General features: G+C 42.0%; 1 protein-coding gene across 1 annotated transcript; it reads left to right on the top strand.

Moving 5' to 3' along the window:
* The first annotated feature begins 573 nt into the window (after positions 1 to 573).
* On the top strand, positions 574 to 21,659 carry LOC100316864 (akirin 1). The gene is given in 5 exon segments (NM_001168520.1): positions 574 to 886; positions 17,389 to 17,532; positions 18,705 to 18,833; positions 19,457 to 19,528; positions 19,710 to 21,659. Coding segments are annotated over 5 exon segments (564 nt in total). The 5' UTR covers positions 574 to 678; the 3' UTR covers positions 19,721 to 21,659.
* Positions 21,660 to 22,745: the final 1,086 nt, after the last annotated feature.

Genomic DNA, 22,745 nt, shown 5'->3' on the forward strand with positions numbered 1-22,745 from the left:
ACAGACTGTGGCCTACCTGATAAAAGGAGCCTTCCCTGTAGCTCAGTTGGTAGAGCATGGTGTTTGCAACGCCAGGGTTGTGGGTTCGATTCCCACGGGGGGCCAGTACAAAAAAAAACAATGTATGAAATGTATGCATTCACTACTGTAAGTCGCTCTGGATAAGAGCGTCTGCTAAATGACTAAAATGTAAAATGTAAAAAAATGAGCAGAGTCACTCTCGTCAACCGATCAGAAAACAATCGGGTACTCTCGTTAACCTAAAATTTGAGTTAAACTGAAAACAGTAGTCATAAAAGAAAAGGGGTGGATGACAACAATAAATGTGTAAAGTAGTACATCATTGACCAAATTTACCACCCATGTATGTTGAATGGATAAAATCTAAAATAAAATCTAGATATCACAATTATGCTCTATACGAAACATTTTACGTGAATAATTTATTTTCCGAAATCTAAATTATCCCTATTTTTGTAGAATGGTACGGTCGGCCCTTGTGACGTATTAGAAATTCAGTCGATAGGCACCGCAGTTGGCTGGCTCACTATCCCGGTTTCGGCAAACCGTTGTTGTGAAGAGAGGGGAACGGAAAAGAGAAAGTCGTCAACAGCATTTTTAGAAGATATTTTTCGTTTATCTACTGTACATCTTCGTTGTCTCTTTTGAGCAGGCACCATGGCCTGTGGAGCTACGTTAAAGCGTTCGATGGAGTTTGAGGCCCTACTCAGTCCTCAGTCTCCTAAACGAAGAAGGTGCAATGCACTACCGGGGGCTCCAAGCACTCCGTCCCCTCAAAGGTGCAACCTCCGTCCGCCAGTTGACTGCCCATCATCACACTCGATGTCTCCCCCGGCTATGGGTGGAGAACACAGGCTAACTCCAGGTAAGAAATTGTCAAAAGTTGGATTTAGCTGCATTTCATGGGAGTGATATGGGGAGGGGGTTAGGGTGGAGTGGAATGGGTGGTTCGCGAGAATGGGGGTTGGTGTATAAGCTAACGTTAGCTAGTTGGGTACCTAACGTTACAGTAGCTAGCTTAACGTTTGCCCTGTAACGTTAACTAAACGCAGTCAGTCAGCTAACTTAACGTTATAGCTGGCTAACTAGTTAATCATTGACTGATATATATTAAGGAATTAATTTGAATTGCCTGGCATGCTAGCTAGCACCATTATCTATGACACAAAGCAAAAAAAGGCATGTTTTGTAGTCGGCTTGCTAAAATAGCTAACGTCAGCTTGCTAAGCTAGCTGCATAACAACCCTAACCCAGCTAGTTAGCTAACGTAACGTTACATGCTTTCTTTGCATGGTCCACAATCAATGATTTGTTTCGTGTGACTAAAATAAAACATGCGAAGTTAGCAATGACCAGTTGAGTTTTCCTAACTAGGTACTTAGTGCTGTAAATTTAACCCACTTTATTCCATAAGCAGACGTAATTGTTATGTAGTAGAACGCTGCATTGAAACGTCCAAGCCTTTTCGTTTAGAAGTGTGGGAACGCAGTTTATTTATTTTTTACCTTCTCGCTTTTCCCTGGGCTGAGAGGGCATTGTTCTACTCCTTTATGCTCGCACCCATCCTGCCCACCCGCTTGAAAAGGTTATCCCCTGTGAGAGTTGAGCCAGTGTGGGGGCTGCAGGGGTGGCAAGATAATTACCTGGATATCTCGACTGCAATCCCACAAAGCTCATTGAATGTGCCAACACCAGGGTAGAGGCGAGCTATTTGACAGGATCTTATCTTCACAGCTGTCTAAACCCTAATTAAAACCCTGCTCCCACTTGGCACAATTTGATCCAATTTCTTTGTTCAGATGTGTGTGTATAATATGTTAACTGGAGGATTACAATGCTCAAGGCCCCATCTTTCATTTTGAACCCCATGTTTGTTTCATGCAGCTTTTAAAAAACATCTTTTGTATTTTTGACTTGTCCCAGACTCAAATTTAGCTGAGTATAACCCCAATTCAAGCCCTGCATCCTGCTGCAGTTCAATGGATGGGCAGCTCCTCCTGTCACAAAAATAATTTCAATGACTCAAAAACCTAAGAGTGTAGGATGACCATGTTTGCAGATTCAGTATATTACCCATTGTGCAATAAAATAGCAGTCCAAACAGATCTTCCCCTGGTGTGATCACTACCTTCTCTCTCTCTCAAAATGTATGACTGCGCACAGAATGCATCCCTATGTGTCCTACAACTAGAATATCAGAGTTCAGAGTACGATGCCATATCTGGCAGCTGTGAGCAGCCAGCCGCATCCCTTAACCAGCCATTAGTCTACTCAACTGCTTTTCTCCGTCTGTTCTTTCTGGGCATCTCTATCAGTTTTAAAATGGTATTTAGCTGGGGTGTGCAGGCAGTACTTTATTTTGTTACACTTGTTTAATTATTGGTGCGGCTAGCATTGCATGTCTTTTTAATTTTGCCTGTAACACGCAGGCCTGTCTGACTAGGCTTCGCCGTCACGCAGCGTCAGAGAGCCATAGAGGAAAAGCGGACCACAGTAACAGTCATGCTTGTGCCTTTACATCACTGAAAACCGCTCAAAAGTTATGCCCCATATTACCGAAGTTACCTCATCCCGCAACAAACTGTCTTGTTTTGTCATGTTACCTGGCTAGCTAGCTAACAACATACATTGGCTATGCAAAAATGTGGATGGCATTGGAAAAAGGGATAAATGGCATTCAATGTGTTGGATTGAGTAGAGGTGTGAATGTCAGAAGTTTTTGTGCAGCACACGTGCTGAACATATAGAATGGGAACAGGTGTCCTTGGTATCGTGATGGCGGGGGGCGCAAACCCTGTGGTATCGTGATACTACTTGGTATTGTGATACCAGGCCAAGTATCACATTATTAGTAAAATGTTGGTATTGTGACAACCCCACTCTGAAAATGGGCACATTTTTTTTCTTGCATTTTACAAACGCTCATCTTCACCTTTTTGGGACCTCACCAGTTTGCATCCCTGTATTTGTCCAACATTCCTATCTTCAGAATATTCCATGACACTGAACTCCCATGGACACCGGCTTCCTGCGCCCCACCTGTGGTTTTTATTTAACCTTTAACTAGGCAAGTCAGTTAAGAACAAATTCTTATTTACAATAACGGCCTACTCCGGCCAAACCCGGACGACGCTTGGCCAATTGTGCGCTGCCCTCATAGCCGGATGGTGTGTGCAACGCCGGGGTTGTGGGTTCGATTCCCACGGGGGAGCAGTACAAAAAAATGCCTGAAATGTATATGTTCACTACTGTAAGTCGCTCTGGATAAGAGCGTCTGCTAAATGACTAAAATGTAAAAATGATACAGCATGGATTCGAACCATGGGACTGTAGTGAAGCCTCTTGCCCTGAGATGCAGTGCCTTAGACCGCTGTACCACTTGGGAGTTGGTATTCTCCATGGCACCCATTGACCTTTGAAAGGGTTGAGCGCTCTCCTGGAATGTACCTAATTGAATGCCCACAGAGTGAATGCCTAACATTCCCCAACCACTTTTGTCCGCTGACAATGTTACTCCAAAATGACAATGATGTCAAAAAAGGTGAGCGGATATTAGGCAGTAGCTTTGAAATCTTCTGTCCTTGAGATATTTGTGCTTGGCATAAACTGTGGGTTTCCACGTAAGCTATGACTTGCTGATAGTGGAAGTGAAATGGGAACTGTGTGACTGGCGTCCCAGTTCTGGACAAAGCCAAACAAAGACAGTTGGCCTGGTCCTCTCTAGCCCCTCGCACCAAATCATATTGCGCAACTGACATGTAGGCTAGTCCTAAGCCTGTTTGTTTGGACAAGGACTTGTTTCGTAGCTATATATTTTTTTCTCTCTCTTTTGTAAAGGAGAAGCTGTGTATCCAGGGTTTATCTGCCAGTGAAACCATTGGGGGCTCCACCTAAGCATTTTTTCGGGACGCTTAAGTCCAAACAGGGTGTATTCATTTTCTGGATGGGGAATAACGCTTTCTGTGTAAAATTAAACTGAAACCAGATATAAAGTATGTAGATATCTATATCTTTTGATAACAATCACTGGGAAAAAAAAGCTAGGCAGGGAATTGGAAATTCCAAAACAATACATTTATTCATTTTAATATGTTTGAGCAAAATAAAACTGCATAGGCCATGGCAAAATGCAGGAAAATGGGTTTAAAAAGGCAATTCCCTCAGCTCAATGGCAGAATGTGTAGAATGACAGGAAATTTGCTTTAACCTGCAAAAAATATTCTCTGCTCAATTACAAAATGTTTGTTTTATGAAATTAGCTTTACACTGGACAAATTTATCTCAGTTCAATGGAGACATTTTGTAGAATTGCAAGAAATTGGCTTAAAAATGCAACACTGTTAAGAAGGGGGGCCTCTAGAATTCTCAAATTCGGCTGTGCCAACAGACCCACCACAGCCCCCACCTAAGCCCCTCTTTGATCCAGAAAAAACACCGATCCATCACAAGATAAGGCTGATGGCACTTTTGATGCAATAAGCAGAAAATCGAGCAACGTCACAAGGGTGTTGGCAGGTTCACACGCATACAGGTTTCAACAGCTGAAGAAGCTCGTGTAACGGGCAGATGGAGGAGGAGGTGTTTGTCTGCCTTCCTGTGTGCAATGCACACAATCTCCTGCTGCAATTTAGCCTCTTTCCCTTGATTAGTTGGGTTTTCTTTCACCACTTTAATGGATTTTGTGTATGTACAGGCCAGCTATCCTCCTTAATGCACACTGGCATTTTACTCAGTATCTGCCTCGCTTGCTGAATTACATACTGCAGAGGGGAAAGGAATGTAAGATGTTGGTGTGTCTGCAGACATTGGTTTGCCAGTGAAGGCAGTTTCTTCTGTCCAGCCCCCCCTGCATATTTATTGGCATTCCCTACAAGCCAGTCAGGTTTCCTTTGTTGTAGTTCCCAGGGCACATGGACGGCTTCTCCTCCTCCCTCTTCAGCCCACTTGATTGGAATAATTAACTGATCTACGAGACTTTAATGAGGACCAGTCAACCTTTTTCATTCAGGATGCAGAGTATTAAAACTGTCACCTGTGATAAAGTGAATGGCGCTATGGTAGAAGGCATCCAAAGGTTTAAGAGTAGTGGCTGCTGCAATCTGGTAAATAGTGTCAACAACTGGCAGGGAAGTTGACTGTACAATCTGTTTTCTGCTATTTAGGGAGAGCCTAGATCTATTTCAAAAACAAAAGCCTGCTTTAAATCTTGGATTTTTAACTAGCTCATCTGTGTTTTGTTTTTTTTTAAACATGAAGTCTTTGTCAATCCAATGTCGTAGTGGTAGAGAGTGAATTCCTTGACTCCTGCCACGTCGACTCCCATTTCTTTGCTCAAATTTTTTTATTGAACCCACATAAGAATGGTGTATCTGGAAGGTTTTGCATTTCCAGATGTAGGAAGATGTTCTATAACTTGGCCTCTATTCTGTAGGTATCTGGAGAAGTTACTTTTGGGAAGATTACAGGTTTCCCTCAGCAAAGGTCCCTTCTATATATAGATCCCCTCTGGTATTGATCCATCGCTCAGTTGTTATCAAGGTAAGCGGGGAAAAGGAGGGATTCCTCACTATAGGTAGGCCAATATCATTCCTGCTAAGGTACAAAAAATATATATTTGCTTCCAGATACGGACTGTGGTATGTATATGATTATTACTATAAAGTGACATCTCCAAATTGACGGGACATAACCACAGCACCAATAAAGGGGTGGCAATCCTCACACTCCATACTAACTGAGCAGCCAAAACGTAACAGCACAGAGGTTAGCGGCCCAATAGTAAAATATAACATTTGGAAGAGTCAGTTGGTAGGCCGTCATTGTAAATAAGACTTTGTTCTTAACCTGTCTGGGCTAGGGGGCAGTATTTTCACGGCCGGATGAAAAACGTACCCAATTTAAACAGGCTACTACTCTGGCCCAGAAACTAGAATATGCATATTATTAGTAGATTTGGATAGAAAACTCTGAAGTTTCTAAAACTGTTTGAATGGTGTCTGTGAGTGAGTATAACAGAACTCATATGACAAGCAAAAACCTGAGAAAAAGTCAACCAGGAAGTGGAGGATCTGAGAATTGTAGTTCTTCTTTCTAGTCCCTTTTGAAACTACAGTATCCGTGGGGTTATGTTGCACTTCCTAAGGCTTCCATTGGCTGTCTAAAGCCTTCAGAAAGTGGTTTGAGCATTCTCCTGACACTGGGCAGATAATAGGAGCTCAGTTTGAGTGGACTGCCTGGCAACAAAGGGATTGGGTATGCGCGAGCACGCTGTTCCTTCTTTTTCTCCTTGAATGAATACGCTATTGTCCGGTTGGAATATTATTGCAGTTTTACGTTAAATACCATAAAGATTGATTTTAAACAGCGTTTGACATGCTTCTAAGTACGGTAATGGAACATTTTGACTTTTCGTCTCTGGTTCCGCGCTCGCGCATTATGCCTTTTGGATAAGTGAACTGTACGCACGAACAAAACGGAGGTATTTGGACATAAATATGGATTATTTGGAACAAAAACAACATTTCTTGTGGAAGTAGCAGTCCTGGGAGTGCATTCTGACGAAGATCAGCAAAGGTAAGAGAATATTTGTAATACTAATTCTGAGTTTAGGTTGCCCCGAACTTGGTGGGTGTCTGTATAGCTCGCCGTGATGGCTGAGCTATGTACTCAGAATATTGAAAAATGTGCTTTCTCTGTAACCTATTTTAAAATCTGACACAGCGGTTGCATCCAGGAGTAGTCTATCTATAATTCTTTAAGTAATTGTTATACATTTTGTCAACGTTTATGATGAGTATTTTTGTAAATTGATGTGCACATTCACCGGACGTTTTGATGGGAATACATTTTCTGAACATCACGCGACAATGTAAAATGCTGTTTTTGGACATAAATATGAACTTTATCGAACAAAACATGCATATATTGTGGAACATAATGTCCTAGGAGTGTCATCTGATGATCGTCAAAGGCTAGTGCTTCATTTAGCTGTGTTTCGGGCTTTATTGACACATGTCCTTGCTTGGAAAATGGCTGTGATTATTTTTGTCTATGTACTCTCCTAACATAATCTAATGTTTTGCTTTCGCTGTAAAGCCTTTTTGAAATCGAACAATGTAGTTACATCAAGGAGAAGTGTATGTTTGAGAAAGTTGAATTATGACATTTTGTTGTTTTTGAATTTGCCGCCCTGATATTTCACTGGCTGTGTCCCGCTAGCGTCCCACCTAGCCCATAGAAGTTAATCCTCTACGTCCCCTCTGGCCCGAAAGCCTCACTGAACCTCACTCTATCCATCTACTCCTGTCCTTGGCTTTGCCCCAGAAAACATGTTCCTCTTGTAAAACCCTACCAGCGTCCCACCTAGCCCATAGAAGTTAACTGACTTGGCTAGTTATATAAAGGTAAAACATTTTATAAAAAATCTCTCATCTTGGACTTACCAAGGTGTTTTTTTTTTTTTTAAACCTCTCCTGTATGTTAGAGTCCAGTTGTTCATTAAAGGACCATGGTGTTCTGGATTAGGTAAAGCATTTGCTGGAGGGAGACCATCTTGCTGGCATTCATTCTTCTGAGCAGGGAAATTCGGAGAGTTGTCTAAAATGTCTGTTGGCCTTGAATTTTTGCATCATAGGTGGGAAATTCTATTTTCAATACAGAGGAGTGTTTGGTAACTACAATTACTAGATGGGCAAACATTTCTGAAGAGCGCACTTAAATGGAAGATGTTCTAACCAAGAGGGGTTTTGCAACCGACTGGGCATTAGTTTGCTCTTGTTCCAATTGGTTCTATGTCACGAGACAGTACCAAACAGGTTAATCAAATCAAACATATCTGGAATATTGGATTGTGGTTCTGTTACATAGAGAATGTCATCTGCGTATAGAGAAATCTTATTTACGTCTTTAGTATTATAGCCTTGTATTGTTGTGTGAGATCTGACCTCTTGAGCTGGGTTCAATGGCTAGAGGAAAAAGCAGAGGCGACAGCACACAACTTTGTTCTTGTCCCTCTAAAGGTTAAATCAGGGCGACTGATTTGGTTTGTTGATTATTCTTGCACATGGGGGTTCCTATATAGAAGTTGTCTCTTTTAAAAAAAAAATATTAAATTTTTTTTATGAACGTGTTTCCAATATTACATTTCTATAGGACCACTCAACTTGGTCAAAGGCTTTGTCAGCGTTGAGATGCAACGGCAAGGTCAACGTTGGGTAACCTGAGAATACATAATGTTGAAGAGGCGCCTGAGATTGAAGACTGAGTTTGTCGGAGATAATGCCGGTCTGGTCCGACTGGACCACTAAAGTGCTAAGCCTGTTAGCCAGAGTTTTAATGTTTTATAGAATTCACCAGGGAATATATTTGGGCCTGGGGTCTTGTCGCTTTTTAGAGATTTAATAGTTACTCGAATTTCTCAGATTTCCTGGTACAGGGCAGGGAGATTAGTTTTTCCAAAAGTTTTGCATGATTAAAGGGTTAGGATCTGCTTTAGATGTGTCTATATAGTCTCTCGTAAAACTTACGGAATCTGTCATTGATGTCCTTGGGAGAAGAGCTTAACCTGTTGGGGGTAGGGGGCAGTATTGACACGGCCGGATAAAAAACGTACCCGATTTAATCTGGTTACTACTCCTGCCCAGTAACTAGAATATGCATATAATTATTGGCTTTGGATAGAAAACACCCTAAAGTTTCTAAAACTGTTTGAATGGTGTCTGTGTATAACAGAACTCATATGGCAGGCAAAAACCTGAGATTCCTTACAGGAAGTGCCCTCTCTGACAAGATCTTGTTCTTCTTGTCTCTGTTTATTGGAGACTGAGGATCTTTGCTGTAACGTGACACTTCCTACGGCTCCCATAGGCTCTCAGAGCCCGGGAAAAAGCTGAATGATATCGAGGCAGCCCCAGGCTGAAACACATTTGCGCTTTTGACAAGTGGCCGATCAGAGGACAATGGGCTTAGGCGCGTGCACGAGTCGACCCCATGCTTTATTTTCTTTCGTCTTTTTACCTAAATGCAGATTCCCGGTCGGAATATTATAGCTTTTTTACGAGAAAAATGGCATAAAATTTGATTTTAAACAGCGGTTGGCATGCTTCGAAGTACGGTAATGGAATATTAAAAAAAAAAAATGGTCACGAAATGCGTCGTGCTCGTCACCCTTCTTTACCCTTTCGGATAGTGTCTTGAACGCACAAACAAAACGCCGCTGTTTGGATATAACTATGGATTATTTGGGACCAAACCGACATTTGTTATTGAAGTAAAGTCCTGGGAGTGCATTCTGACGAAGAACACCAAAGGTAATAACATTTTTCTTATAGTAAATCTGACTTTGGTGAGTGCTAAACTTGCTGGGTGTCTAAATAGCTAGCCCTGTGATGCCGGGCTATCTACTTAGAATATTGCAAAATGTGCTTTCACCGAAAAGCTATTTTAAAATCGGACATATCGAGTGCATAGAGGAGTAATTTATCTATAATTCTTAAAATAATTGTTATGTTTTTTGTGAACGTTTATCGTGAGTAATTTAATAATTTTTTTGTAAATTCACTGGAAGTTTGCGGGGGTATGCTAGTTCTGAACATCACATGCTAATGTAAAAAGCTGGTTTTTGATATAAATATGAACTTGATTGAACAAAACATGCATGTATTGTATAACAATATCCTAGGTGTGTCATCTGATGAAGATCATCAAAGGTTAGTGCTGCATTTAGCTGTCTTCTGTGTTTTTGTGACATATGCTAGCTTGAAAAATGGGTGTCTGATTATTTCTGGCTGGGTACTCTGCTGACATAATCTAATGTTTTGCTTTCGTTGTAAAGCCTTTTTGAAATCGGACAGTGTGGTTAGATTAACGAGAGTCTTGTCTTTAAAATGGTGTAAAATAGTCATATGTTTGAGAAATTGAAGTAATAGCATTTCTAAGGTATTTGAATAACGCGCCACAGGATTCCACTGGCTGTTACGTAGGTGGGACGATTTCGTCCCGCCGACCCTAGAGGTTAATACAACCACATTGTCTCCGATTTTCAAAAAGGCTTTACGGCGAAAGCATGACATTAGATTATGTTAGGACAGTGCCGAAACAAGAGAAACCACACAGCCATTTTCCAAGCAAGGAGAGGTGTCACAAAAAAAGATACAGCTAAAATGAATCACTAACCTTTGATCTTCATCAGATGGCACTCATAGGACTTCATGTTACACAATACATGCATGTTTTGCTCAATAAAGTTCATATTTATATCCCAAAAAAAAACAATTTTTACATTGGCATGTAATGTTCAGAAATGTTTTGCCTCCCAAAATTTCCAGTGAATGAGCACATCAATTTACAGAAATACTCATCATAAACGTTGATAAAATATTAAACTGTTATTCAAAGAATTATAGATACACTTCTCCTTAATGCAACCGCTGTGTCAGATTTCAAAACTTTACAGCGAAAGCACACTTTGCAATAATCTGAGTACAGCGCTCGGACAACAACAAGCAATACAGGTACCTGCCATATGAGTCAACTAAAATCAGAAATGGCATTATAAATATTCACTTACCTTTGATCTTCATCAGAATGCACTCCCAGGAATCCCAGTTCCACAAATGTTTGTTTTATTCGATAAAGTCCATTTATGTCCGAGTACCTCCTTTTTGTTTGAGCGTTTAGTCCACTACTCCAAATGCAGGAAGTGCACGCGAAATGCCACGACAAAGTCAAAGTTCTATTTACGTTTGTAGAAACATGTCAAACGATGTATAGCATCAATCTTTAGGATGTTTTTATCATAAATCTTCAGTAATATTCCAACCGGACAATTCCAATGTCTTCAGAAAGGAATACAGGTAACTCTCACGGGAGTGCGCGCCACTGAACTCATGTCATTCTCTCAGTCATCTGACTCCAGGAGCTCTTATTCTCTCCTCATTCACAATAGAAGCATGAAACAACGTTCTAAAGACTGACATCTAGTGGAAGCCTTAGGAAGTGCAAAATGACCCCACAGACACTATACTGGATAGGGAATCACTTGAAAAACTACAAACCTCAGATTTCTACACTTCCTGGTTGGATTTCTCAGGTTTTTGCCTGGCATATAACTCATAACTCATATGCTGTTATACTCAGACACCATTCAAACAGTTTTAGAAACTTTAGGGTGTTTTCTATCCAAATCAAACAATTATATGCATATTCTAGTTTCTGGGCAGGAGTAATAACCAGATTAAATCGAGTACGTTTAAAAAAAAAATCCGGCCGTGAAAATACTGTCCCCTATCCTAAACAGGTTAAGGAGATGCCCAACAGAGACCTTCAAGTAAATACGTTCATAATTCTGACCCATAAGAGCGGCAGTTCATGGTAAGGTGTTAGACACATTTGTAAATTATGTTTAGTTTAACCCTAAGTGTGCTTTTCTCATGCACTTTCTTTCTTTAAATCTCCATCTTGTGTAACGTGTTGGTCCGCTAGGGACCTGTTGCCATTGTGTTAACCTCTCTTGGCTAGGCGGGACGAATTCGTCCCACCTACGTAACAGCCACTGCCAGCCTGTGGCGCGATTTTCAAAACCTTAAAAATCCTATTACTTCAATTTCTCAAACATATGACTATTTTACAGCCATTTAAAGACAAGACTCTCGTTAATCTAACCACACTGTCCGATTTCAAAAAGGCTTTACAACGAAAGCAAAACATTAGATTATGTCAGCAGAGTACCAAGCCAGAAATAATCAGACACCCATTTTTCAAGCCAGCATATAATGTCACCAAAACCCAGAAGACAGCTAAATGCAGCACTCACCTTTGATCTTCATCAGATGACAACCCTAGGACATTATGTTATACAATACATGCATGTTTTGTTCAATCAAGTTCATATTTATATCAAAAACCAGCTTTTTACATTAGCATGTGACGTTCAGAACTAGCATACCCCCCGCAAACTTCCGGGGAATTCGCTAACATTTTACTAAATTACTCACGATAAACGTTCACAAAAAGCATAATTATTTTAAGAATTATAGATACAGACCTCCTCTATGCACTCGATATGCTAGTTCTGAACGTCACATGCTAATGTAAAAAGCTGGTTTTTGATATAAATATGAACTTGATTGAACAAAACATGCATGTATTGTATAACATAATGTCCTAGGGTTGTCATCTGATGAAGATCATCAAAGGTGAGTGCTGCATTTAGCTGTCTTCTGGGTTTTGGTGACATTATATGCTGGCTTGAAAAATGGGTGTCTGATTATTTCTGGCTTGGTACTCTGCTGACATAATCTAATGTTTTGCTTTCGTTGTAAAGCCTTTTTGAAATCGGACAGTGTGGTTAGATTAACGAGAGTCTTGTCTTTAAATAGCTGTAAAATAGTCATATATGTTTGAGAAATTGAAGTAATAGGATTTTTAAGGTTTTGAAAATCGCGCCACAGGCTGCAAGTGGCTGTTACGTAGGTGGGACGAATTCGTCCCGCCTAGCCCAGAGAGGTTAAGTTCTAAACCAATAACCTAGTCTTTATTTTATTATCGTTTTACTAGTTAGAAAGTAAATGATCAACTGAATTTATGTGGTACAGAATGATTTAGTGAGACCTGGGTTTGTGCAGATTTACGAATTATGCAATGTTTAGAATGAGACTTATTAGGAAATTAATTAATGACTGCTCTGAAATCGATATTATCATTCTTTGAGTTAATTTGGGAAACGGTAACATATTGAACTTTTCCCATGTTGCCGCATTTTGCTGAGTTAATGGTTACCTGATTTAATTTAATCACGTATTTATAAACAGTTAATTAGTCAACAAATAGCAATCACATTGATAATACCAACGTCACGACACCGTCCAATAAGTTGACTCCCATTTCTCAGTGTCAAGATTCGGAATCGATTCCTAAGATTCAGTATTTTTGGAATGGAGAAGACTGATCTAGTTGCCGTACTTCTGCACACACACACCTTTCCTAGCGAGGGACGGGGAGAGGAGAGGGACACAGTGTAGGCAGGTCATCCACCAGGCAGGCAGACAGAACCGTGCACTAGGCCCATCTATTGGCAATCAAAAGCTGCATCTCGCAATGGAACTGTCTTGCAATGGCTCGCAACTTCAGTAAAGTAGGGCCTATCATCAATGAATAGGCTAGAATATTCTACACACTACTGAACACGTTCACATCCCTACTTGTGGTACGTGTGCTGTATTGTCATGACAGACTGCATCAGCTCAGATGTCTTCAGTGGGTCACTGAGTTGGGGTATGTTGGATTTAGATCTGTGCAGAGTTTCTTAAGAATACCTTCCAGGTTCTTACCTTGTGCAATAAATTAAGCTGGTTTGTGTTTTGAAGAATACTGCAACCTGACCTACTTCTCTGTGCTAATGTTCAGCACAGCGTGAGCCTAGCTAGCCTAGTACTTGTCGCCAGAATTTTCCTTCAATTCATTATACCCCAACTTCCCGGCAGTTAGTAAGCCCTGTGGCCAGTTCCCACCCGTTGTCATGCTCTAGTAGCAACCAATGATGTCTCCATACTTTAACAGGGTCTTTGCTACATCAACTTGGCCTGACTCACAATACAGCCTGCTTCCTGGCGGCTTTGCAGTCCATAAGTCCCCCCCACTATACTTCAGCAATGGAGGGTGAAATGAGTCAGACCGACATTTTTTTATTTTTTTTCACCGCCAACCGTTGTCCCCCACGTCCAACTTATCTGGCCAATCTCTTTCCTTATACACTGTTTTTGTTTGTTCTCCCTAAGCCTTTTAGCTGAGGCTTTTCCCTCTCGCAGGAAGTCTCCGTGATTGATTGCGTTGGCCTGGCCGTGACAGGGTCATTGTTACTAGGCAACACCCTAAGATTGGTATTCTGGTGGTTGGCAGTGCTGGCCTGGCTGGCAGTGACTGGCAGCAGGAGAGGGATTTCACTTGTCACTCAAAAGGTTACCCTGGAGCTCTGAGATCATTCAGCACAGAACACCCAAGTCCAGATGTGCCCTGATTTGGAAAAGGATGTCTCTTGTCAACTTAATGCGTTTGATCAAATCATGCAGTGAAATTAAGGAGGTCCAGTATGGCGTCCCAGCCAAATAGATAGTGGCGGTACGCCATGCTGGTAAAACATCACCTATTAAAACAATGTAATGAAAACGAGGCTATTACACCATTTATTTATCATTAGCCAACTGCATGTCAGAGGCATGAAAAATGAGAAAGTACTTTAAAATAGGTGGTATAGCATACGCTCCAATTCAATGTGGTTCGACAACACTGACATTTTGCCACGGCAGAGATGAATGGCTGATGCTCGGACGGCAGTGGATGCATGAATTCTGGCCTAATGACAATCGACAAAATGTCATTACGCTCGGTGGTGTTTTGCCTAACAGATGTCTATTTCCATTCACCACTGTTTGGATGCTGGAAATATGTTGCAAGTAGATGCATATGTGTGGGTAGCCTAGTAAAGGAGCCCTTTTTGAAGTGGTTTGTTTGACAATCAGATGAAAATATCACATGTTTATGCTACAATAAAAGGTCATACATTTCAAAAGTTAAATGATGAATCTTTACGTCGAGGCCCACAGAGATCCGTTAGTTACGTAGAATCCCAATATTAATTCAATGATTTAATTTCGTGCACTCATAGGAAGTCCCGTACTGGGAAGAAATGAAATATACTTTCACCCATGTATCAAATGGAGTGTCTCAAAATGTAGCCTACAGGAATGGAGATTGAGATGCCAGTGACTTTTGCTGTCATGGCACCGACATAAAGAATCAAACCTTTTTGACTATTTAATGTTAGGGAGTGACTTATGACTTGTGCTTAAGCCTCATTGTAGTAGGTAAGCTATTTAGATAAACAATGTGACTCTCAAGCTAATAGCTCATTGCACCAATCTGTTTGGGGTAGCATTGGCAGACAATCTGGCCTTGGCAGACAGTGGCCTTTCAACTAGTCCGTTCATGCAGCATCGTGAAACATTTTTGAGTCACGCCTCAACTGAACTTTTCAAGGGGGAAGCCATCCAGGTCTAGTCTAGCCCCCTTCATATACTCCTGTCTCTGGGATAAGTACAGCTTTTATTAAGTTAGGAAAGTTTAGCAGTGGCTAAATAAACAAAGCCTGTCAGATTAGAGCTGCAGGAAGGCTTCTGCTCCTCAACCCCTCTGCTGCTTTTGTCATGTACTCTGCTAGTCATGTGACTGACTGGCAATCTCACTCTCAATGGCATCTGGAAAAGGCTAGTTTTCAATTAATCCTGCCTAGATTCTCTTCTCTTGTTGCCTCTACAGAGTGCATTGGACGCAAATATTCAGGATGTCCCTCCCCGCGGACTACTGCTTCTTATAATGCATTTTGTGAGGAGGTGAGGAAATATGAATTGAGAACATGCCCATCTAGGCTGGCTAGCTATCTTCCCCCACAGAACAGCTCATGGAGACATGCATGTTTTTTTTTTATTTCATTTAACCTTTATTTAACTTGGCAAGTCAATTAAGAACAAATTTGTATTTACAAAGACTGCCTAGGAACAGTGGGTTAACTGCCCTGTTCAGGGGCAGAATGACAGCTTGTCAGCTCGGGGATTCGATCTAGCAACCTTTCGGTTACTGGCCCAATGCTCTAACCATTAGGTTACCTACAGCCCCCACACCCCATGTTTGCTCTTACCTTGATATGGCTGTTGCTCTCTCAACCCAAGATAAATGAGGCAGGCCTCCCTAGAGTGGTGCACACAGGCCCTTCGCCCTTTGAGGCAGAATAAGGATAACTCCTCCTTTCACACTCTGGCTGTTTTTTACTTTACACCAATCTGTGAAATTTCAGTTTAGTACCAGGTTGATGGGTTTAGTTGTCTTTGTATGTTTGCTCATGCTCTTAATGAACATGGCCTAGTCAAAAACCTTGCAAGTGAGGTGCCAGATCTCAGTGGATCTGATTAGGAAAGGTTTCCAGTGGGATATGTCTTCACCAATTAGGGGCTAGCTACTTCCTCCAGGGTTGATCATATTAATCATTCCAGTCAGAGCAGATGTATATTCTAGAAACATTAGCAGCACTGGAATTGGCCCTAAAATGAAGTCAAAAGGCTTTAGGTGCAGTCCCGCTGCTTAGGCTAAAAAGAGTGGGTACCACCACTGCCTGAGCACATGTAGGGCCTAGCTCTGCCCACAGATCTCTAGGCTTGTCCCAAGGCTTAGCGGTGTTGCCAACAACCGGATGCGTCCGGTTTTCAGGGCTGAAGCTAATTCTACCAAGGTTCCTTTTCCGTTGAGAACCGGATGTGGGAACTCCGCTCTGGTGTTTGTCTTTTACGCCTGCTACGTTAGATTACCTCATCCCAAATGGCACCCTAATCCCTTTTATAGCCTAGCGCCCTACCTTTGACCATGGCTCTACATGGAGAATAGGGTGCCATTAGGGATGCAGCTTGGCTGAAGCCCAGCTCTGCAGTGATCAAAGACCTTGGAGGATGAAACCCAACCCAATTTCTCTGGGAAGGAGGCTGTAGCATGTCAGACCGGTGCCCTGTTTCACACTCCTTCCCGCCCTCTGCATTGCAGTCAGATGTCACCCAGATCTATCTAAATAAATCACTCTGCTATTCAAGTAGATTTCTTACTGTGTTATTGCCAGACATGCTTGTACAAGACAAGCAGTCTACCATTTTTGTCTTGGCTTAGTTGGCCTCTCACAGACATGAAGACCTGTTAAGCCTGACTGTCTCCTAGTCAGCTATGGATGAATCACAATTCCTGAAAGATTTGAAGGAAGAAGTGAAATGGACTCCTTCATCCCTTCTCGCCATTACAGGATCTCAGAAGGGGTGGTTTCATTTTGAGGAAGTATATGCGTGTGCACGCAAGTGTGCTGTGGGGGTTGACACAGCTGGTGTGTGTTTGTCGCTGACGTTAGTCTGGCCCAGCTTTAAAGCGCTCCTTCCTGTTAGTGCGGGTTTTTTTGTTTTGAAAACCACATCAGCTGAACACTGCAGCTCATAGGTTGTGTGCATAGCTGTGGGCATTCATTGAGGCTTGAGGAAAACATTCTGCTATCATTGAACACTACACCTACTAGGCCTATAGCATGACTAGCTTGTAGTGATCAACAACATGTAGCTTCTGAAAATACCGATGTTCTTAGCTATCTGACATGGCTGGTTTGTTATGATCAGAGACCATCTTTTTTTATGTTTGGGCGTTCAAGGCAGGCTGTGGCTAGTTGTCTTCTAAAATCAACTAGGCGGGCACCATCTTCATATTGGTGCTCCAGGCTTTGTCCTCTGAGTGCTGGTTGTTCCCGGCCCTGTTTATGACCATGTCCCCTGTGTTCTGTCCCCTCTACAGAGCAGATCTTCCAGAACATCCGTCAGGAGTACAGCCGCTACCAGCGGCGACGGCAGCTGGAGGGGGCCTTCAACCAGAGTGAGGCTGCTTGTAGCTCCACCGATGCCCCCAGCTCCTCCCTCACCGCCCCCAGCTCCCCACCAGGTGAGATGGAGGGACACGCGCGTTGTTTGATGTTGTGCGAGGTGGGCCAACAACTGAGTCACCTGCCAAACCCCGTCACCACTCATATGGTGTTCAGTGTGAGCATGCAGCGGTAATACAAACCCCAAACATTTCAGCCTCCATAGACGTTACGTAATGATGCTTGGAGTCGGTATATGTTTTTATAGCTCCCATTGGCTCAAGTATAGCTAGTCAGTGCCCTCTCCTTAAGAACAAAATGTTATTTACAATGACTGCCTACCCCGGCCAAACCCTCCCCTAACCCGGACGACGCTGGGCCAATTGTGCGCCGCCCTATGGGACTCCAATCACGGCCGGTTGTGATACAGCCCAGGCTTAGTAGTGACGCCTCTAGCACTGCGATGCAGTGCCTTAGACCGCTGCGCCACTCAGGAGACCATTGACTTGAATGTGAATATTTGTCACTCCGTTCTAGTAATTATACTTCTCTCCTAGTTCTGAGACTATTGCCTGGAATTTAGCTTTTAACTTTGGTCAGAAATTCAGAATGGCTCAAAGTACACGTAAAATCCCAGGGCATGAATCATTCTGCCTTGCCCTGGATCCAGCTCCAAGCTCAGACTTGGCAACGGGGTCTCGTTAGTGCCACTTTTTTGTGCCTTTTTTGAACCGTGGCACACCTTGATGGGATATTAAATTCTGCGGCACACCTAAAATTGACCTAATTTATTAAGCGGTAATGACCTCACATATCATCTGATTCATTCCGCAAACCATCTATTTTCTGTGACAAAAAAATAGAAGATTAAATCTGGCTTCTCAGCTGTGCGATCGTCTGAGACCAGCCATCTGGACAGCTGATGAAACTCAAGAGTATTTCTGTCTGTAGTAAAGCCCTTTTGTGTGTAAAAAGTCAATCTGATTGGCAGGTCCTGGCTCCCCAGTAGGTGGGCCTATACCCACCCATAGCTGCACCCCTGCCCAGTCGTGTGAACACCTGAGTTCAAGGCATGCAGCACATCGGTTGGGAACCACTGCTCTAGGCTGCTGCTGAGTTGAAGGCGACAAACGGCAAATACATTATTGCGTAGACATCTATTCCTGGAGAGGACATTGAACTCTGACCTGTAGTATATGTATAGATGGCATGGGCAATGTCAGCCTGTATAAAATTTCACTGTGTGTCTCAGGTGCCTCGAGGAAGGACCAGCCGTCGTTCACACTGATGCAGGTGAGCTACCTGTGTGAGCGCTTGCTCAAAGACCACGAGGAGAAGATCCGGGAGGAATACGAACAGATCCTCAACACAAAACTTGCAGGTACAGACAGCACATGTCATATCACCATCCTTAAACCTCAGTCAACTGGGCTTTTCACATTACTGAGCCAAGCCGAAACACACTGAGCTTGCATGGTTATGCATCCACTGTAGATGCTGGAACCATGCCAAAAGTTGTGAAAATGTCAGCTAGCACATTGGTTCGGGTCAGCACGATATGGTGAAAATGGCTTTAGTTTGTTCCGTCTTACAGAAGTCTTAAATGTTTTCACACCCTTTAGCACTAGCAATGAAGAAAGACTTCTACAAATGGCACCCTGTGTGCAATAGGAGAGGCCTATTTTCTGCTCCCCCAGAATACCTTTTAATGCCTTTTATCTAATGTCCTGCTGATTGTTTTGTTTAATTAGGGGCTGCTCTTGGCAGATATGGATTTATGTACTAGCCAGGACTGCTAATGTTTCTAGAATATACATCTGCTCTGACTGGAATGATTAATATGATCAACCTTTTAGCTGGTGTTTAGTGAAGGCTGAAGCACCAAGTATTATTTTTTCCATCACCTGTATCTACACATGTTGGGGACCTAGCTGGTACTTGAATCTGCACATTCAGTTTTGTACTAATCCGTTGGCCTTTTTTTATTTTTATTGTCTGTTGCAGAACAATACGAATCTTTTGTGAAATTCACACAAGACCAGATCATGCGAAGATATGGCGCCAGGCCTGCTAGTTGTGAGTATCAGTTTTCTCATTCTGTCCATACACCATTTTGCTTTTGAAGAGTAAACAAAGCAATCCCTACAGCCACATAAAATAATTGATTTTTCTCTCTGAGTTTTAATGCATTATCTTGTCGTCGTCTCATTTCTGTCTATATGCTGTTTTCATCCATTATTCAATCCCTCTGTTTCAGATGTCTCTTGAATTCCCCCATCGAGGTACCAGCTTTTCTCACAAGATGGCTGCTCTTCTACTGCCCCTTCCTCCACTAGATTTGTGATTTTTATTTCAATTTTTTTCATGCTATTTGGGTACCATGGTTTATCCACATTTTTAATCCAAAACTGATTTCTATAAAATGCTAATGAATCGGAATAAAATGTAAAGATTCGATATATGCTAGCTCTCTGGATTTTCTGTTCTCCCTAGCGGTGTAGTGGCTATTCTCTGATCCTTCTGTATTATAACCTGCCAGCACTGCCCCTCTGCAGCAGCTGTATTACTAAAGCCCCCTGGCCTCTCATCCACCAAGTTTATTTTTCTCTTTTCCAACTCTATCTGAGGATGTGGATTTCTTTTGAAATTAAAAGTTCTGTGATTTAAAATGGTTTCCCTCAATTATTTTTTGTTATGCATCCAGTTGAACAAACTGTTATAACCAACTGTTTTGGTCTTCTTTTTTTTTTGTGTATTATTCTAAAGTAAATGCATGACAGTTAGTCTTTTGTTAAAGGAAGGTTAATTTGTGCAGTACATGTGCTTTAAGGTTGCATAACCCCCTTGAATTCAGTAAATTTAAGACTGTTACAGTGTATTCGGTAAAGAATTCAGACCCCTTTTTCCACATTTTGTTACTTTACAGCCTTATTCTGAAATTGATGACATTTGCATCAGTCTACACACACTACCCCATATTGACAACGGGAAAACAGGTTTTTAGAAAAATTAAACTTATTTACGTAAGTATTAAGATCTTTTGCTATGAGACTCAAAATTGTGCTCAGGTGCATCCTGTTTCCATTGATCATCCTTGATGTTTCTACAACTTGATTGGAGTCTACCTGTGGTAAATTCAATTGATTGGACATGATTTTGATTGGACCTTATATTGACACCTGTCAATATAAGGTCCCACAGTCGACAGTCCATGTCAAAGCAAAACCCAAGACATGAGGTTGACGGAATTGTCCGTAGAGCGCCAAGACAGGATTGTGTTGAGGCACAGATCTGGTGAAGGGTGCCAAAACAGTTCTGCAGCAGTCAAGGTCCCCAAGAACACAGTGGCCTCTCATTCCTAAATGGAAGTTTTGAACCACCAAGACTTCCTAGAGCTGGCCATGCACCCAAACTGAGCAATCAGGGGAGAAGGGCCTTGGTCAGGGAGGTGACCAAGAACCCTATGGTCACTCTGACAGAGTTCCTCTGTGGAGATGGGAGAACCTTCCAGAAGAATAACGATCTCTGCGGTACTCCAGTAATCAGGCCTTTATGGGAGAGACCAGACGGAAGCCTCTCCTCACTAAAAGGCACATGACAGCCCGCTTGGGAGTTTGCTAAAAGGCACCGACCATGAGAAACATTCTCTGGTCTGATGAAACCAAGATTTAACTCTTTGGCCAGAATGCCAAGTGTCACGTCTGGAGAAAACCAGGCACTGCTCCTCACCTGGCCAATACCATCCCTACGGTGAAGCGTGGTGGCAGCATCATGCTGTGGGGATATTTTTCAGCAAATGGGAGACCTGTCCGGATCGAGGGGAAAGATGAACGACTTCCTTGACGAAGTTCCTTGATTGAAAACCTGCTCCAGTGTGCTCAGGACCTCAGACTGGGGTGAAGGTTTGCCTTCCAACAGGACAACGACCCTAAGCACACAGCCAAAACAATGCAGGAGTGACTTGGGGACGGGGGGAGCAATTTAATCAATTTGACAATAAGTAACAAAGTGGAAAAGGTCAAGGTCTGAATTCTTTCCGAATGCTCTGTATGACTAGAGTTATCAAGTTGCGGTTAACTCTTGTGACAACTCCAAAATGTTTAATTTAACACTACTTCCTACCCTCATGGGCACTTATGAAGATCTGAGAGGATTGGTGTATATGTGAAAATCAACAAGCAGCCCAATAAATTCAGTACATGTAAAACTTGTTTTTTGAGGCGAGTCATTATTATGGGTGTTCTTTTGTAATGGTCTCTTACGCCCTCTACTGGTACAACTCGTATTGTGCAGAAATGGCTTTGATGGGATGCTTGACAGTACAGCAGGCTTTTCCTTTGGAATAATGGAAATATGTGGACACCATAATCGTTGATTGTCTGCCAGACAGGGGCGAAAATCTGATATCAACTTTGGGGGGGACAATTACATGACATTTTCTCAAGAGCAATTCCTGAGGGGGACACCAAAAGTAGTGCTGTAACACATAGCCTACATTGTAATATGGTAAATGTATATTGAGGAACCAAAGAAATAAGGTGTTTGCCGTACTCCTAACTACCGGTACCCAAAACTACACAACTATTCACAACAGCAATACCATTGCCTTTAACAAATCTTAGTTCAGTCACCAGTTTAAGTTGAGAGTGGGGGTATCCATGGCATTTTCCAATTATGTTCCTATTTTACAAGTAAAAAAAAAAGAGAACCTTTCATAATGTTGCCAAACAAAGACTCAACAAACATACCTGAGACTCCCTGTCTCTGCCAGTCTGTCCCTGCATATCTGTCCCCAACTCTGCTGTCTGTGTGCAATCTGTTGCCTGCTCTGCCTAATGACATCATTGTGAAACATTTCCATTAGAATTTCATTTCTTTCTTATGAACATTTTATCAACTAGTCTTTGAGATATTAGGCTACTAGGGTTCTTACTTTGCGTTTTGGTGTACTGAAAAATACTCTGATGTCCGTCTTTTATTTTTCTGCCATTTATCTACCTGGCTGGCTGGCTGGCTACACACACACACAGTGTGTTGGTTATTTACAGTAGGAGATGGGCTTCTATCATCTTATCTTTTATCATTCTATTTGGGCTTCGATCTAAAAGGTAGCTATCAAATGTGAAACGGATTAAAATGACAAGAGTTGACAGCTGTATGAGTTCACCATTTACACAACATATGCCGCAACCTTTTGTAATTTTAATAGTTTGTTTCATATTGGCTGGCTTCCAACAATAGCTGAATTTGCAAAGCTTGCGAACACCAATTCAGTTTCAGTGGTGTTTGCTAT

This window comes from Salmo salar, chromosome 02, assembly GCF_965601325.2.
Source record: "Salmo salar chromosome 02, fSalSal1, whole genome shotgun sequence".
In the NCBI taxonomy this organism is placed as follows: domain Eukaryota; kingdom Metazoa; phylum Chordata; class Actinopteri; order Salmoniformes; family Salmonidae; genus Salmo; species Salmo salar.